Source organism: Lottia gigantea, assembly GCF_000327385.1.
Source record: "Lottia gigantea unplaced genomic scaffold LOTGIsca_118, whole genome shotgun sequence".
NCBI lineage: Eukaryota > Metazoa > Mollusca > Gastropoda > Lottiidae > Lottia > Lottia gigantea.
In genome coordinates this window covers 108,195-128,050 of record NW_008707180.1, presented here as the reverse complement: position 1 = coordinate 128,050, position 19,856 = coordinate 108,195, and the positions used below count along the sequence as shown (strand labels likewise).

Below are 19,856 nucleotides of genomic sequence, written 5' to 3'. Positions count from 1 at the left end.
ATCAATCAATCATTTGCTTCTATTTCATTACAAACATTTATTATCACATGATGAAAGCTTGATTTTTATCTAATTTACTTTCAATAAATTCATCAAATACTTAAGCAATTGGTAGGATTCCCATTCCATTTTGCACAGTTCTATTATTTCAAGGCATTCTAATGAAATGCTTTATTTCAGTTTTACCTATGTTACTAATGTTAGTCACTATACTTTGGTGGGAAAAAGGCAGGAAATTCATGCAAATTTAACATATCACAAATTTGATAGACTACAGTGCCGTGATCTCCTGGCTGCATATTCTTGAACAATCTTAGCCCTAGGATATCCTAGAGTCTTAACATCTTCTGCTGTTTCTATGATATCCTAGAGTCTTAAAGATAGGTTCCCTTATTTTCATTTATGGAAATGAAAATGCTAATATATATGAATAGAAAGTAGAGGTGTTCTAATGACTTGAAAGAATACTAGCTTGTCTCACATGTCCATAATTAATTCATAATTAGCTAAATTAGATGAGAATTACCAGGAGAATTCCAATGAGTGACCTATCAAGAAAGGTCAAAAAGTCTTTTGTTGTTTATCCAGACTGTACATACATGAGATATGATTAAAGGGATTGTAGATATGTTTTTTTTAAATCTTTTATGTGTATCAAGGACACTGATAGCTTCAATTTGCACCATTCCAAATTTCATTCTGACGTCTGTGGTTCTAGCATTTCTACTAAAACTAACATCTTTTATGACGTCTTTAGAGGGGAGCTACCAGAAGCTAAGTATTGATATCTCTGGAGTTCCCACATATAAAAAGTTAAGAAAACCACTTTACATTCCCTTTAAGAATACATGATAATTCATTAGAAACACAAATCAATCAAATAGTCCGCTTAATTTGACACTAAAAGTTAGGAAACCCATCTTTAACATTTTAAACTGTTTCTAGGACATCCTAGCTCAAAGATCATTTCGAGAATATGTGGCCTGATGTTTTTGATCACAAGAATATAATTTAAATTTTATTCAAAATTAGGATTGCAAAAAGTTAAGCTTAGTTTGACAAACTAAAGTGCCCGGTAATTCTTAAAATAAGATTTGAACTGATGATTTTGCAAGGCTAAGAATAATTGAATGCAAATGTTCATTTAGTTGAACTGGTACCGTACAGTACTGTAAGTCTATATAAAATTGTTTTGAAAGTTTCTTTTTCGACCTTGATGTAACTTTAATTTGATGAGAAGCTAAATCATTTTAATACAATTTATAAGCTATGGTTGGCAATGATTCAAACTAAGCCTATGATTTGTAAGGTGGTTTCACTGGAATTATGGAACTTCTGTCTACTGTATCACTGGTAGAACACAGACTAGATTTTTCTTTCTTTACACTTATATCACACTTGAAACAGATTAACTTTTAGTACTAGTAATACAGGTAGTAGACTACTATAAGCTACCACACTCAATACTCATTTAGCTCTTATTATATATTAAAACACTTATCATTTTCCATAAGCTATTCATACATTCACTGTGACAAATTACTTTAAAGCTTTACACAAATTTCTTTTGATACAAATATCAAGAGCACAACACATGAACTAGCTTAATATACAGTCAAGTAACCTAATTTCGTGGAAACCTATTATTCGTGGATTCCCGGAAATGTTTAATAATTACATGAGCGAACTTGCGCGACCTCCGCATTAGTTTGATTTAATAAACATGGGTTTTCTGTACAATATCAGCTAGTAGAATCAATTCAGTAGTTTAAAACAATGTAAAATGTATTAATGTATACTTTGACAAATACAAAATGGCGGATTTCAGTTATTACCAAATGTCACCATTTTTTATTGGCCGAATTTCCTTATAATCCCAAGCAGTAATTGGAATTCCAAGTGTCGTCTGCTAGAATGTAGTCCAACGAATGAAGTCACGTGATCAACTAGTGGATTCCATGTCAGCAGAAAATTTCTATGGAACACAAAGTGGACCATATTCTTATGTTGTTTCAGTGACTTTAAGCAATAAATCACGCTACGTATCTTATTTTGTCAGTCACTATTTTTTTTTTAAATCGTGGTTCTTTGAAGGAATTGTCACTAGTTATAATGAATTGATATTAAAGATAAATACTAGGAGAAGTTAAGTATACCACCCAGTATCCATATAACGTGTTTTTCTAGACTTATTTATAGACCAAACATTGTACACGAAAATAGGTGACGCATTTTGCCGCCGTTACCGAGTTGGTTGCTCAAGAAATATGGGTCAAAATGAGGGATTCATAAAGAAAATAGAAATAAACCAATTTTAATTATTTTGTAGAATATCTGAGGAAACATCTAAGACATAAAATAAAAGTTTCGTTTTTTTAACTTTGACGAAATTTGGTGTTGGATCCTTATATCCACCAAAATAGGTTACACCACTGTAATATAATTAGGCTAGATATTTTCTGAAGGAAATTGACGGCTTCAGTGACTTCCATGCCAAAGTGGTTTTCAAGACAAACTAAGAGAAACTATAATGCTTTCATTCAATCATCAATGACCTCTACTTCTCATTACTTAATAGATTAGAGATCAGATTCACTCCTGGGGACTTTCTGTCATCTGAGTCTGGACTCCACTGAGTTTCTCAATTTCTGACAAAATTTGAATGACTGGACCCATTAACAGTTATATAAGCTTTAAAACATACAGAAAAAAAACATGACTTCTGTACTACAATACTTCGGGATTTTTTTAAAGATCTCAACCAGCCTCATTCAGTTAGTTATTTTTGTAAAAACTTAACAAGCAGATTTTAACAGAAGTCAAAAATTTATCTAGAAAAAATTAAATTTTCTTTATATTCTTACCAGCTGCTGCTCCACGTTTGTTCAGATTATCTTTGTCATTCAGAGGTAGTCCATTAGCTTCTGGAAACTTGTTAGACATCTTATTATTTTGACTTCTGGAACTAGAAGGCAATCATTAACTACGTAACGGTAAATTATGACAACAGAATAACGGTCGCTCAGCTGATTAGCAGCAGAACATTTTTCTTCACGCTTCACTAAGTTCTGAATGGCGATGTAATAAATGTGAGGGATCTTAGATGAATCAATATGAATATTATAGAAAAATTTCTTCTCTTGAGAAACGTTTGATTTTGTACACCATAATGTATTTTTTTCTTTGTATCTATACATATTAAAATGTTTATGAAATCCAAATATGGCTATAGAATTTCAAAATTTTAAGTTTTAGGCGAACAAAAAAATAATTGCTCCCTGTGAGGTTCTGTAAAGGTGGAAATGGCCTGACAGAAATTTATTCATGTCAAACTGAAAAATCCTAAAGAAATCAGATTATCAATATTGTTCTGAAAAGCTAAAATCAAACCAGTTTTTAAAACAGGTGAACATTCTGACTTGTGGTGCTACATTTCATTTATTCTTCTCAACCGTAATGAATCTCTCATTTATGTTTTACCTGGACGTAACCTCTTGCAATATTAGTGATCACGTGATGTTTCAAAATGGCGTCTGAAAATGAAGAAGTTGACGGTGCAGCTATTTTAGCCAAATCGTTGAAATCTCAGGTAAAGAGAATTGGTTTAAATGAGTAAGTCATCTGTCAAAAACGATGGTGTTTCAGAAATTCATTACTTTGCTTTTTGACAAGGCACATGAAATATCGATATCTATGATTGAGATCAGCCAAAATTTGTTTGTAGTTTTGTGTTCACTCCAGAGTCCAGTCCAACTCCAGTTCAAAGTCCTATTGTCTGAGTAAAGTAAAAAGTTTTTTTTACATTTTTACATCCTTTTTATAAGAATTTGAATAGAAGCCTCAAAATAGTACTGTTAGTCATAGAATGTCTTTGTGTTGATAAAAATATTAGCATGTGCGCACTTTACGTCTTCATTTTCTTTTTTTTTTTTCTTTTTACAGAGGACAATTTCCAGCCAAAATACGGGACTTTTTCGGTTTAAAATTGTTAAGAGGGAATGTGTTTCTTTTCAATAAAAACTTACAAAAAAGATTAATAATACTTTTTTAAGGCTGATGTTCCAAGTCTTTTGCTCAGACAATAGTTACAATTTGAACTAGAACTGTTCTAATAACAGTACTGATGCAGGGCGGGTTACGACATTCAGGTACATACGAAGATGGTCTATTGCAATTACTTTATGTAAATACCTTTCTGCATCTCTAAATGCAAATATCCAAAAGTGTCTGAAGTTTAAAGTATATTTACTAGGAATAAAAGAATATTTGTCAATTAATAAAGAATAAGTTTGATGAAATTCAGATAAGAAATAAGAAAGTTGGTAATGTGCATGCGCTCAACAAAAATTCGATAATTCCATTAAATTTAGAGTTTGATTATACACATACATACCAAGTTTGATGAAAATCGGATAATAAAAAGCGCATGCGCACTACGCAAATTCGATAATTCTATCAAATTTAGAATTTCTTTATACACATAAATACCAAGTTTGATGAAAATCGGATAATAAATAAGACAGTTGGCAATGCTCATGCGCACTTCGCAAATTCGATAATTCCATCAAATTTAGAATTTGTTTATACACGTACATACCAAGTTGGTGAAAATCGGATAAGAAATAAGAAAGTTGGTAATGCGCATGCGCACTACGCAAATTCGATAATTCCATCAAATTTAGAATTTGATTATACACATACATACCAAGTTTGATGAAAATCGGATAGTAAATAAGAAAGTTGGCAATGCGCATGCGCACTACGCAAATTCGATATTTCTATCAAATTTAGAATTTGTTAATACACATACATACCAAGTTTGATGAAAATCAGATAGTAAATAAGAAAGTTGGCAATGTGCATGCACACTACGCAAATTCGATAATTCCATCAAATTTAGAATTTGTTTATACACATACATACCAAGTTTGATGAAAATTGGATAGTAAATAAGAAAGTTGGCAATGCGCATGCGCACTACGCAAATTCGATATTTCTATCAAATTTAGAATTTGATTATACACATACATACCAAGTTTGATGAAAATCGGATAGTAAATAAGAAAGTTGGTAATGCGCATGCGCACTACGCAAATTCGATAATTCCATCAAATTTAGAATTTGATTATACACATACATACCAAGTTTGATGAAAATCGGATAGTAAATAAGAAAGTTGGCAATGCGCATGCGCACTACGCAAATTCGATATTTCTATCAAATTTAGAATTTGTTAATACACATACATACCAAGTTTGATGAAAATCAGATAGTAAATAAGAAAGTTGGCAATGTGCATGCACACTACGCAAATTCGATAATTCCATCAAATTTAGAATTTGTTTATACACATACATACCAAGTTTGATGAAAATTGGATAGTAAATAAGAAAGTTGGCAATGCGCATGCGCACTACGCAAATTCGATATTTCTATCAAATTTAGAATTTGATTATACACATACATACCAAGTTTGATGAAAATCGGATAGTAAATAAGAAAGTTGGCAATGCGCATGCGCACTACGCAAATTCGATAATTCCATCAAATTTAGAATTTGATTATACACATACATACCAAGTTTGATGAAAATCGGATAAGAAATGAGAAAGTTGGTAAATTAAGTGGAGGTATACCTTCAATATGCTGCCGTGAGCTTAAACTAAAATATGACATGATTCAATCCACCTGAGAGCTTAATTTTATACCATAACTGGACAAAGATAATTTTTAAGAAATATAAAAGGCAGGGTATCTTTAAAACAACTTAAAATTTGATTTCTCTTGGGGTTGACAGCCAGGTTAATCTAATTAGCCGATTTATCTAATAATAACCCCATGTTAAGTGAATGGAGTTTTGAATTTGCATGTAAGGTATGCATGTTATATATCTATGGAAAGCTGAGAATCTCTACATTACAAAATCGAAAGAATTATTGCCATATCTCTATTAGGGACCGAGATAGAGCACTTTAAAGGCTCAAAATGGTCCATATTTAGACCCCTGTAAAATCGGAAATAGGTATCTGACCCCAAAGGTCAAAAGGTCATCAGATAGACAAGGTCACAAATTATCATCACAGTAAATATGAAGGTCATCAAAGGTCAAGGTCATGAGATATATGCCTTCAAACTTTGAAAAAAAACAATCCGGTCATACAAAAAAGGCAAAACCGAAAATCAAAATTATGCTGCCTAAGGATTGTAGACAGACATTAAACGTATCGTTTGACACAAATGTTATGCAAATCGGATGAAAAATGGCCTCTGAATAGCAATTTTTGCAAAATGAGGCAAACCAAAATGGCGGCCAACATGTTACTTCCGGTGCGGATTTTTTTAGTTTAATAAGTTTGTATTAAGGCTGGTAATATAATGCATATGTTATTTTTGACATAACTCAATTCCACCGGAAGTGATAACACCGGAAGTACTAACATCGAAACCGGAAGTGATCAAAAAAATTTGAACGTGTACTTTTACGTGTCTATGCTGACGGTCTACACCAAGTAAGTTTCAAGTCAATCCGTCCGACAACAACCGAAATAGTATTTTTCGATTAATTTCGGCAAAAAAAAGTATGCAACGAATTTTCGAAAATCGAAAATTTTCAACTGCTATCATTTGTCCTTTGTTACAAGAAATACGATGCAGAAAACCCGATCAAAATCAGTTGATAAACACGCCCTCTAGAGTCTATTTTCCGTTTGTTGCAATTTTGCATAATGTTGTTCAGAAAATTTCGTTTTACATTTAAACTGTGATTAGCCACGAGTTACAAAACGCCATGAAGTCCGTTTTCCCGTACCTGTTGCCGTTGCCGAGAAAACCGGCCTGCCGTAGACCAAAAAAAAAAAAAAAATCAATACGAAAACAAAGCAGGGCGTTCGCTTACCAACGCCCTGCAATTACAGTAGTGTGACCTATTTTCGTGGATATAAGGATTCATCACCGAATTTCGTCAAAGTTAAAAAAAACTAATTTTTTTTTTTATGTCTTAAATGTTTCCTCAGATATTCTACAAAATAATTAAAATTGGTTCATTTCTATTTTCTTTATGAATCCTTCCCTTTGACCCATATTTCTTGAGCAACCAACTCGGCAACGACGGCAGAATGCATCACCTATTTTCGTGTACAATATTTGATCTATAAATAAGGCAAGAAAAACACGTTGTATGGATACCGGGTGGTATAATTTACTTTTCTTAGTATTTATCTTTAATATCAGTTCATTATAACTAGTGACAATTCCTTCAAAGAACCACGATTTTAAAAAAATTTAGTGACTGACAAAATAAGATACGTAGCGTGATTTATTGCTAAAAGTCACTGAAACAACATAAGAATATGGTCCACTTTGTGTTCCATAGAAATTTTCTGCTGACATGGAATCCGCTAGTTGATCACGTGACTTCATTCGTTGGACTACATTCTAGCAGACGACTCTTGGAATTCCGATTACCGCTTGGGATAATAAGGAAATTCGGCCGATAAAAAATGGTGACGTTTGGTAATAAGTGAAATCCGCCATTTTGTATTTGTCAAAGTATATATTAGTACATTTTACCTTGCTTGAAACTACTGGATTCATTCTACTAGCTGACATTGTAGAGACAACCAGTGTTTATCAAAACAAGCTAATGCGGAGGTCGCGCAAGGTCGCTCATGTGAATTATTAATCATTTCTGTAAATCCACGAAAAATAGGTTTCCACGAAATTAGGTTACTTGACTGTATATTTACTTGTATATTCTAGGGAGTTGAGTATATGTTTGGTATAGTAGGGGTACCAGTTATTGAGGTGGCAGTAGCAGCACAGGCTGAAGGTATAAAATATGTTGGTATGAGGAATGAACAAGCTGTAAGTATACACTTATTATATACATGTAGTTATATTTTTAGCATAGATGTTATATAGACATAAAATTTTACTCAAAGCTTTTGTTTATTTCATATGCTTGTAAAGAAATATGGAAATTTGGATCTTGATTTGATTTTATTAGAAAGATTTGAATGTAAAACTTTGAATATTGATGAGAATTGGGTTTGATTAATTATATATTGTATATATTCATTACCATACTGATTCAAGATGGTAATTTGGTTGCTATCGTGCCTAGATGTATATCTTAGATTAATAATTTTATTTGTAGGCATCATATGCAGCATCAGCTATTGGTTATATGACTGGAAGGTAGTATGTTTTATAATATAGGTGATATTTAGTCATAAGAAAATTAAGGGAATAAATTTCAAAATACCACCCTCTTACTCTTCTTTAGTAGATATTGTCAGTGAAATATCTTTCAGCTAAAATATTTTAATTTTCTCTGTCCATAACACTCTAATAACTGCACACAGAAATGTTGTAAATGGCCTGGAAGCTATGACAGTCTGATCTACGTTTGATCTATAGTCTTTGCTTATTATAGGCCAGCAGTATGTCTAGTAGTTTCAGGACCTGGTTTAGTTCATGCTTTTGCTGGAATGTCAAATGCCATGGAAAATTGCTGGTGAGTGTTATCAGATCAGTAAACATAAACATGTCAGTAATCTTACAATCTTGCCACCTTATAGGGTGTATTTGAAATACAGCTCCAGATATGTAATTTCATTCATATTGTGTAAATATGAGATGAAATGTCCCAGAGTTCCACACAGGTGATAGTGAAGCTATTACTGATCACAACCTTAGACTGGTTAAAATAAAAAGATTAACAATACTTCATAATGCTTGTTGTATGGTTCCTTTCAGGCCACTGATAGTTGTAGGGGGATCTTGTGATTCCAATCAAGAGGGTATGGGAGGCTTCCAAGAGTACCCACAAGTTTTCACTGCAAAACCATTCTGCAAGTATTCAGCTAGACCCAGCAGTGTAGACAGAATTCCTTTCTTTGTGGAAAAGGTAAATTCATAACTTGATAAATTATTATTTACTTTGTGTCCAAATTTGAGAAACTTCCAAGCCAAAAAGTTCAATTTAAGTTATCTGTTTCACTATTAAAAATCAAAGACTGACCTCAATCTGTATTTCCTCTTAAAGGCTGCAGTGACAACACTAAATGACCATCATCAAACTATAAAAGAATTTCCATTCAGATTATTGTGTTAGGGTAGTATAAGATCATATGATTCTGTACTATGTTTTTCTGTACATTAAACTTGATCAGTATAAAATATGCATGTTTACAGGCAGTAAGACAGAGTATATATGGTAGACCAGGATGCTGTTATATAGATTTACCTGGTGACATGATAACAGATAAAATACCATTATCACATGTCAGGTAGGTTACCTTTCATGTAAGCTTGTTCTGTAGATTTACTGGGTGAAAAGATAACAGCTAAACTACCATCATATCAATTCATGTAGATCTAATAAGTTCAGTAAACTGATATATCAAATTATAATTTCTGTTTATGGTAATTAAGTAAATTTCAAACGCTAGCTGGATTTGATCTGTGCTGTTTGTTTAGATTTCTAAAAATTTATTTGTCAGTTCGGTAAAAAGGTGCCCAGATGCTCCAGTTATGTTAGCAGATCCTTCCTCAATCAAGAAGACCATAGATTTACTATCCAACAGTTCTAGACCTCTAGTCATTGTAGGAAAAGGTAAGTGAAAGCTTGTTTTAAAGGTATTGTAAGATAGTTACTATTGCACCTTTATTTCAGAACAACGAGCTGTGCTAAGGGGGGAGAAGGGGTGGGGCTTACACATTTGCTCACTAGGTTGGGATCTGGGGTTTGAAATTATTACTTTTTTTTCAATTTGATTCCATCTACCAGTGATACAGGTTGATTCGGCTGACACAGCAATAGATAGGTAACCATTCAGATATCTGTCTTCCTCTAATGTTACTGAACGGGTTAGATTTCCTTACTTTCTTGACATTTTATATTATAAAGCTATATTTATTTTCTTTATCTTTACAAACATTGTCAGGTGCAGCATATGGAAGAGCAGAAAGAGCTGTTAGAGAATTTATAACATCCTGGAATCTACCATTTTTACCGACTCCAATGGGTAAAGGAGTTTTACCAGATGATCATCCACTATGTGTTTCTTCTACCAGGTCCAAGTAAGAGAAATACTGGCTTTTATGACGGAGATTTCCTTTATTGCACATTGTATTGCATGGTGTTGCCCATCTTTATAAGTCCAATAAGATGCAAAAACACAATTTCATTTAATTCATTTTCATATTGCATTTCAGAGCTCTACAAGAAGCAGACGTGATAATACTGCTTGGAGCAAGATTGAACTGGATCCTACACTTTGGTTTACCTCCGAGATTTCACAAAGATATCCAAATTGTCCAGGTCAGTGATTCATAAATTCTTGATTCTTCAATCAATGAATTTAAATTTTAACATATTCTTACAATCCTTCTTTAGCTTTGAAGAATAATTCAATCAATGCTGTTTCACTTTAGAAGTATAAGACTTACAAGAAATTCTGTTGGCTTTAGATTTGATTTGAAAAAAAAACACCTTGTTGGTAATATATGACATGTTGTATATTATAATAGATAGATATTTGTGTAGAAGAGCTAGGTAATAATGTATATAAATGGTTAGGATTAGTTGGTAATATATTACATGTTGTATATTATAATAGGTAGATATTTGTGTAGAAGAGCTAGGTAATAATGTATATAAATGGTTAGGATTAGTTGGTAATATATTACATGTTGTATATTATAATAGGTAGATATTTGTGTAGAAGAGCTAGGTAATAATGTATATAAATGGCTAGGATTAGTTGGTAATATATCACATGTTGTATATTATAATAGATAGATATTTGTGTAGAAGAGCTAGGTAATAATGTATATAAATGGTTAGGATTAGTTGGTAATATATTACATGTTGTATATTATAATAGGTAGATATTTGTGTAGAAGAGCTAGGTAATAATGTATATAAATGGTTAGGATTAGTTGGTAATATATTACATGTTGTATATTATAATAGGTAGATATTTGTGTAGAAGAGCTAGGTAATAATGTATATAAATGGTTATGATTAGTTGGTAATATATTACATGTTGTATATCATAATAGGTAGATATTTGTGTAGAAGAGCTAGGTAATAATGTATATAAATGGCTAGGATTAGTTGGTAATATATCACATGTTGTATATTATAATAGATAGATATTTGTGTAGAAGAGCTAGGTAATAATGTATATAAATGGTTAGGATTAGTTGGTAATATATTACATGTTGTATATTATAATAGGTAGATATTTGTGTACAAGAGCTAGGTAATAATGTATATAAATGGTTAGGATTAGTTGGTAATATATTACATGTTGTATATTATAATAGGTAGATATTTGTGTAGAAGAGCTAGGTAATAATGTATATAAATGGTTAGGATTAGTTGGTAATATATTACATGTTGTATATTATAATAGGTAGATATTTGTGTAGAAGAGCTAGGTAATAATGTATATAAATGGTTAGGATTAGTTGGTAATATATTACATGTTGTATATTATAATAGGTAGATATTTGTGTAGAAGAGCTAGGTAATAATGTATATAAATGGTTAGGATTAGTTGGTAATATATTACATGTTGTATATTATAATAGGTAGATATTTGTGTAGAAGAGCTAGGTAATAATGTATATAAATGGTTAGGATTAGTTGGTAATATATTACATGTTGTATATTATAATAGGTAGATATTTGTGTAGAAGAGCTAGGTAATAATGTATATAAATGGTTAGGATTAGTTGGTAATATATTACATGTTGTATATTATAATAGGTAGATATTTGTGTAGAAGAGCTAGGTAATAATGTATATAAATGGTTAGGATTAGTTGGTAATATATTACATGTTGTATATTATAATAGGTAGATATTTGTGTAGAAGAGCTAGGTAATAATGTATATAAATGGTTAGGATTAGTTGGTAATATATTACATGTTGTATATTATAATAGGTAGATATTTGTGTAGAAGAGCTAGGTAATAATGTATATAAATGGTTAGGATTAGTTGGTAATATATTACATGTTGTATATTATAATAGGTAGATATTTGTGTAGAAGAGCTAGGTAATAATGTATATAAATGGTTAGGATTAGTTGGTAATATATTACATGTATATTATAATAGGTAGATATTTGTGTAGAAGAGCTAGGTAATAATGTATATAAATGGCTATGATTAGTTGGTAATATATCACATGTTGTATATTATAATAGATAGATATTTGTGTAGAAGAGCTAGGTAATAATGTATATAAATGGTTAGGATTAGTTGGTAATATATTACATGTTGTATATTATAATAGGTAGATATTTGTGTAGAAGAGCTAGGTAATAATGTATATAAATGGCTAGGATTAGTTGGTAATATATTACATGTTGTATTTTATTATAGGTAGATATTTGTGTAGAAGAGCTAGGTAATAATGTATATAAATGGTTAGGATTAGTTGGTAATATATCACATGTTGTACATCAGGTAAGTGTTAAAATGATATTTTTAGATGGTTATATCCTGTAACAAATATCTTCAACAGCCAATTCATGAGAATTCAATTAATTTCCAATGTTCGTTATTCTAAATGATTTATCTGTTTCAATGTGAATATATAAGAGATTTTATTTTGTTAGTTGATAAAAGAGACTGAAAAAAGACCAGGAAAATTTGAAATTAATTGCTCTAGCTCTTGGTGGAAATTCTTAAAAAATAAAATGAAAACAAACCAAAATACATTTCAGGTAATTTTGAAGCTTAATGTTTTCTTAGTTGAGCTTAAAATATTTCCTACCTGTATCTCATTTATAATTTGAAAACATTTGAATGTTCTCATTTAAGCTAAAACCATTCTAATTTAAAGTTTGTACTGTTAATTTTCTCATTTATACCCAATATTTTCTCATTTTCCTCAAAAGTAGAAAAATTACAAGACCTATATCAGAAGAACTTGATTGACAAGATAGAACTTATTTTGTGTCTACCATATTATTTTGTCAACTCATGACCTTCTTGATTGAGTCATTTTCTCCTTGAGATTCTAACTCTGAGTTATTTAATTTTTTGTAGAAAATGATCAGTGATAAGAGCAGTCCGTTAAATTATTATGCTGTTTTAAATGAAGTAAGTAAGAAATGATTTAAAGGTTGTATATTCAATCTGCTTGAATTCCTCAAATATGAATTGATCATTAAACAATTAAATCCTTTTGAGATTAAATATCTTATTGACTTAGGACATGTGCTGCACCCAGGGGATAAATACCACACCCAACATCTAGATCAGTTTCTCAATTAGATTGATTTAATGCCTACAATAATGAAAGATATTGCAGTATAAACAATATGATGACCTAATACATGTATTTATAGATAAACAATATGATACCAGATAACAGTATTATTATTAATGAAGGAGCTAATACAATGGATATAGGACGTGTCATGTTGTTAAATCATTTACCCAGACATAGGTATGTTATAAGAATAAAAGAAAATTTGTTGTGCATCAATATCATAATACTGTAGTTGTTACCTGGAAACTGGGAGATTCACTACTGTGAAGTAGGAAGTGCTGCTTGGTGGTCCAGTAGTGCCAGAGATTTGACAATTCTTCCCTTTTCAAAAAGATAAGAAATTAGAGATAGAGGGGAGCTCCATATTTGTTTTCCTTATCAGTTGACTAGCACTATTCATAAAGCATTTTTTACTTTTGCCAGGATCAAAACCTTAAACTTTACAGTCATGTTTGAATTATTGTCCTCATTAAGTGATAGCAACATACTTCAATTAATCTCACTCTTAAGTCTAAAGGATTTTAAGTTAATCATATCATTGTACTCTCATTTCAGACTTGATGCTGGGACATTCGGAACTATGGGTGTAGGATTAGGGTTCACAGTGGCTGCTGCCATCTGGTGTCGAGATCATGCTCCCAATAAAAGAGTGGTCTGTGTCCAAGGAGATAGTGCTTTTGGCTTTTCAGGAATGGAAATTGAAACATTACAAAGGTAAGATTTGATATAAGCAACAAGCCATGTTTCATGATAACAGGATTTTTAAGCAATGTTATTAACTCACTTATGTGTATGAAATATTTCAATTCGGTTATAAATTTCTCAATGAATTTGATATATTTGATGTAGATATAACCTACCAATTATTCTAATCATCCTCAATAACAATGGTATATCATTTGGTATTGATGAAGAGTCTTGGTCGAGTCTCGAGTCAGCAGGTGATTTAACTTTAATGTAAGTACAAAATAAGCTTACCAATCACCTTTTGTTCAGTCTTGGATAGTAGAATTGATCACTATTTCAGAGTTACTGAGTTTTTCGGATGATGAGTTCAATTGATGCAGCTCACCTTTTGTTATGTCAGGTACTCTTTGTTGCTTTTGTTTTTATTTTTAGGACACCACCAACTTCATTGAAACCCAATACACCATATGAAAAAATGATGGCAGGCTTTGGTGGGCGGGGCTATGCTGTACAGACCATACACAGTTTACAGCATAGTTTAAAAGATGCATTGAATCATACCAACCAATCATCATTAATTACTGTAGCTATCAATCCATTAGCACAACGTAAACCTCAGGTAAGTATTTAGGTTATTGCCCTTGACTTTCAATAATATTTTCATGAGTTCAATAATCCATGATTTAATTCTTAAGTTACAAGATTTTATCTATGTAATGTATAATATCTACCTTCTATACAAATCTACAATTGAATTTGACGAATGTTTAAGACTGCGGTTGTTAAAACCCTACTGTGAAGTGGCTAAACAAAAAATAAAATTTATTAAAAAAAACGAATTGAAAGTTGGGTCTAATTTTAATTGAAAGGTGAGACACTTAGTCTATATAAGATAAAACATCATACAGTGGCGGAGCCAGGTTTATGTCCCAGGGGGGGGGGGCGAGATATTTGAGGTTGCACGAATTTCTAACTCAGTTATGAGTGTTAATTTAAGACAATTCGGGCACAGATTTCATTTTTTTTTGTATGTCCTACAATATTTATTGCAAAAAATTGAAATCTGTGCCCGAATTGCCTTTTTTTGGTTGTGTAAAAAAAAGTTCTAAACTCTACTTTCGGGCTGCGATTTCAATTTTTGAAATATGTAAAATATAATCATACGAATGACATTCTGGCAGTGATTTCGATCCTTAAATAATATAAATTATGAAATATTATAGGAGAATACAATCAGGCTATCAATTTAAAAAAATACAGTTATAGTATAGGATATTCGGGCAAAGATATGATTTCATTTTTAAATTCCCAAAAAAAAAAAATCAAATCAGGCCGTTCAAAAAAAAAATTTTTTTTAATGCCTTGCATGAAAAACTAGCCTTTGGGGCTGCGATGCCACTGACATCATATACCCTGATCTCCATTATAGAACTGAAAGCATTATGATGTTGATTCATTTGACACCAAGTGATTACTGCTTCACCGGTCACTCAGTCAGATACATATTCCTAAAATATGGGGTCATTAATGGTGAAGGGTTATAGACAGTAAGCACTATTAATAGGAGTAATATTTCAAAGTCTCTGAAAATATCAACATCAGTTGGCCACACTTTATAATTGGGTATAATTGAGAGTTTTTTTTCTTTTTCAGGACTTCTTTTGGTTAACCAAGTCAAAAATGTAATTTGAGAAACAAATATAATAAAGAAAGGTGGCATTACAGCTAGATTCCATTTTCAGCAAGATTTTCAAGTGACAAAGTGATATGAGCAAATCATACCATATTGAACTTTGTTGTAGTGCTAATCAAATATAAATGTGTGACTTAATCCAAGGTGATATGTGATAACAAAATTACTTGTGGTAATTAATTATAAAGTGACATGATCAAATAATCTGTGATTTATATGAGTCAGGTATCACAAATGTCTTGGCTTAAAATTTCATCAAATGCCTAGACACTTTTCTTACTTACAAGGGGAAACTTGGAAAGGACACATCTCTCTCACAACATAGCCCTACTCTCATGCTATTTTTAAGGGATATCTTAATTACAATGCCTCTGGTCTACATTATTTAAGGGTTAAAGGGGCAGACTCTCCATTTGTTTCACAGGTCGAAAATTTGTGCCATCAAATCCATAATTTGCCATAATAAATTGAAAGTTAAAATGATGACTTGTCTTTTCTTGAGACTACGTCATATATTTAATAGGCAAATACAGAAATGGAACCTAATTTAAAGAGATTGTGCGTTTTTGTGCAGTTCTAGTACTTCTGAAGAATCAACTATGGCCTTTAAGAGGAAAAAAGGGTGAAAAATACAAATGTATTATCTCAACCTCTGTTGACCTTTAGTTAAGCCATTCCAGTGTCTAACATCATGATAAAAATTAAATATAGTTTATTATATAATATCAAAATAAATATCAACATTCAAAAACATGAAGGCACATGATATTCTGACAAACCATTCATGATAATGTATTTATAAAATGAGTTTCACAATTTCATTGTCAAGCCTTTGAGCGAGTTGATAAAAAAAACAAAATGTAAGTTTAAGCATTACACAAGCTGTTATAATAACATGATTCTTCCATGCTTTGTTTGAAGCATCTACAAGTTAATCAATTGATCTTGGGAATTATGTTATGATGTATAAAGACCAATATTTGGTGACTGGGTCTCGTCACATAATCACCCAAATTTGTGTCATTGTCTATTATGCACGGAAATTTTAATAGGTTTTTTTTGTATAAACAATATTTATTTACATAATAGGATTAGGGAACAAGCTTTCGCCTATAGTACCCTCTTCTTTTAATCGTTTGTCCAGAATACTGCCCATGAAGATAAAATTATGGAATTCTCTGGAATTGAATCAAAGTAATAATTGAGTATATACTCAAACTTTTGGATTATCTGTAGGTATTTGGTGATTGTTATTGGTACACTTGACTATTTTATCAAAATGGAATAAATGACCTCTAGCTCTTCTCGAATAACTGGCATATAAAACCGCACCTAAACACACAAAGGCAAACGATATGAACACTAAAACGCCAAATAATTGGGGATCTGGTGCCGCGACCACCATAGCGAATTTTAACAAGTCCATGAGTCTGTTTAATGATTGCTGAACTCCATTTACTTTTCCTCTTTCCTCCTCCTCAACAGTCTCCAGAAACAGTTGAGTTATGGCTAAATCGGCTGTCCATAAACCTGGAGGTATAAAACGTAATATTTCATATTCGTTAGCTACCAATGCCCATTTCAATAAACCATACACCAAAAACAGCCAGATCTGACACATATACTATACAGACACTGGTGGATATTTTCTGATTATGTTATTGTAGAATTTAAGTAACAACCACATGGCAGGGCAGTCCAAGCAATTTCTGGTTATCTTAAACAAAATGCATACAAACAAACAAGACAACAACCTTCAGTGATTTAGCATTGCAATGAATCTAACAGTATCCAAAGTATGAGGTTATGACTTTAATATTTTGAATTTGCGCTCCACCGTGTCGTAAAGTATCTTGGTAGATTATCCCGCTGCCACTCTACGGGGTCTTTTTCTTTGAGAGATCACATGGTTGGCACTTTTGACATTATAAAAAGAAATACTTACCAAATCTGGCAGTAATGATTCCAGCCATTAGCATAATGATGGAAGTATAATTGAAGGACCCCGAGTCCTCACCACAAGAAGAAGAATTAGCAAATGATCCGTATAATAAAGAAACGTTCAGAGAATTTGTGTCATTAAGCATGTAATCAGACATTGAGCTGACATTCGCAGCACTAGTGCAGTTGACTTTAGTATCAACATGTTCTCGAGTGCGGTACAGGATGTCAAAGGGACTTCCAGGCATAAAAACGGACACTACACACAACACTAGACATGCGATTTGTGAACTTAGAGCAAAGAGTCCAGTGCGTTCTAATCCAATACGTTTACGGATCATGGGATATGTAATGGTTCCTATAATACCAATAATTGCTGCTCCTGCCATTAGAAATCCCAGAATTGATTCTGATATATGTTGAGAATAGGCATAACCTGGAAGAATAGAATACATTGCTAGTTAGAATAAGTAAAAATTCATGATGTTCAGAGATCGTGTTGCTGAGTTCCAGAGAAAAATAACTGTAGTCTCGTTTGTCAGATATCCAAACCGACTTGATCACTTAAAACGATCATAATTACCCCATCAAGCACAGCACAGAAACTACATTTACAAGCATGATGTAATATTGGGTGCTATTATATGCTTAATGAAACATCTGTATTTGGAAATTTATTGCTTTTCAGCTTTACAATCATTTATTGTGTCACGGTTGCAATTGCTAAAGATAAGACTGAAAGTTGCAGTAGTTTTACATCGCTGCGTTCGTCTGACCTGAAATTTTTATTTCATAAATCTACATGAAAATAAATCTACTTACCCACAGTAATGTTATCAAATCCTAGAACAGTCATATAAAGAAAAGCAAGACCCAATCCAGCATTACACACATTATACCGTAAATATGTTCTCCAACCTTTATACAGAGTAATAAATCCTTTTCCAAATTTACATCCGCCAGATTTTTTAATTTCGGCGGTGTTGGTCTTAGATACTGGATCATTTGACTCGGTTTGAGCGTTCTTGTTTGATGGAGCTAAATCACTGAAGGGCTTCTCTGGATCCTTCTTTTCTGAACCTTCTTCCGATCTTTCTTCCACTGCGCTGTTATCAGAATCATTGTGTTCGAGACCTTTGTTTTCAGTCTGGATATTATTTCCTGTATCATTACTAACTTTAATATTATCGACTGCGTCAGAAGCACCCTCGACATCTGTTCCCAATTCAACTTCTTCTGTTTTCACTGTCGGTACTGGAAAAAATGTCTAGAACTGTCAACAATGCTGGAAAAACGTCATGAGGGAAACATGTATCGGGAGGTGACAATGTTTTCAGACTCTGTCCCAGTGCTACAGCCGTGCTGTTGTCGTACTTCAAATGATCTGTAATAGTAAATGGCAGCAAATTTTAAGTAAATTGCTTAAATTAAAATTGCTTAAAATAAAAACGGGATGAAGACAGATTTGTAATATCTTACCGTCATCACATTTAGCAACTCCTTTTTTCTTTCTTAAAGCAGGAACCGTCTGGTATACTTTCCAGATCAGGTAATATTCAATAAAAACTGTGACTAAATTCCACCCACCAATAAATACAGCACCGTATTCTAGGCCAAGATACGTCATTATCTGGCCAGTAGCTATTGGTGCCAGAATTTTAGTTCCCAGATCGATCCTTCGTAAAGTCGACGTCATTTCTGAAAAGAAGAGTTACATTATGTGAAGATATAGAGATATGGAATTCTTGTGACATCATTTACTGGGAGGATACGCTTGTCTTAACTAGCGACATCCACAACACAACTGTAGGTCCACTTATATCAGAGATGCTGTTATTGAAGAATTTTCTTCTGAACGGCCCGATTTTATTTATTTTTTTGGAATTTGAAAATGAAATCATATCTTTGCCCGAATATCCTATACTATAACTGTATTTTTTAAAATTGATAGCCTGATTGTATTCTCCTATAATAATATTTCATAATTTATATTATTTAAGGATCGAAATCACTGCCCGATTGTCATAACATATCCATTAGCCGAAAATCTCACCCAACATCGGGTGAAAACTGTACACCCCGTAAATTAAACTGAATACTTGTGGATCTCCTAAGGGGGGTAGTATCATCTGTTCTAGAAAGAGTGAAAATCTTCTGCCAATAACAATAGTGTTTGCAAAACTCTCATAACTAAGTTAGAAATTCGGGCAACCTCAGATATCTCGCCCCCACCCCCCCCAC

General features: G+C 32.3%; 2 protein-coding genes across 2 annotated transcripts in view; one reads left to right on the top strand and one right to left on the bottom strand.

Moving 5' to 3' along the window:
• The first annotated feature begins 3,513 nt into the window (after nucleotides 1–3,513).
• Nucleotides 3,514–16,157, top strand: LOTGIDRAFT_207618 (hypothetical protein). The gene is made up of 17 exons (XM_009047847.1): nucleotides 3,514–3,589; nucleotides 7,759–7,863; nucleotides 8,156–8,196; nucleotides 8,435–8,515; nucleotides 8,758–8,908; nucleotides 9,196–9,290; nucleotides 9,504–9,616; nucleotides 9,948–10,083; nucleotides 10,219–10,324; nucleotides 12,400–12,521; nucleotides 12,689–12,743; nucleotides 13,069–13,122; nucleotides 13,371–13,471; nucleotides 13,850–14,008; nucleotides 14,144–14,251; nucleotides 14,414–14,600; nucleotides 15,635–16,157. The coding sequence occupies exons 1-17, from the start codon at nucleotides 3,527–3,529 to the stop codon at nucleotides 15,665–15,667; spliced, it is 1,710 nt and encodes a 569-aa protein (XP_009046095.1). The 5' UTR covers nucleotides 3,514–3,526; the 3' UTR covers nucleotides 15,668–16,157.
• Nucleotides 16,158–16,887: 730 nt separating this feature from the next.
• Nucleotides 16,888–19,856, bottom strand: part of LOTGIDRAFT_171641 (hypothetical protein) — a gene marked incomplete at both ends in the record, with an annotated part of 4,572 nt that continues 1,603 nt past the window's right edge. The window contains 4 exons of the mRNA XM_009047846.1: nucleotides 16,888–17,204; nucleotides 17,620–18,051; nucleotides 18,438–18,869; nucleotides 19,095–19,313. Coding sequence (XP_009046094.1) covers nucleotides 16,888–17,204; nucleotides 17,620–18,051; nucleotides 18,438–18,869; nucleotides 19,095–19,313 — 1,400 coding nt within the window. The remainder of the gene's footprint in view (nucleotides 17,205–17,619; nucleotides 18,052–18,437; nucleotides 18,870–19,094; nucleotides 19,314–19,856) is intronic.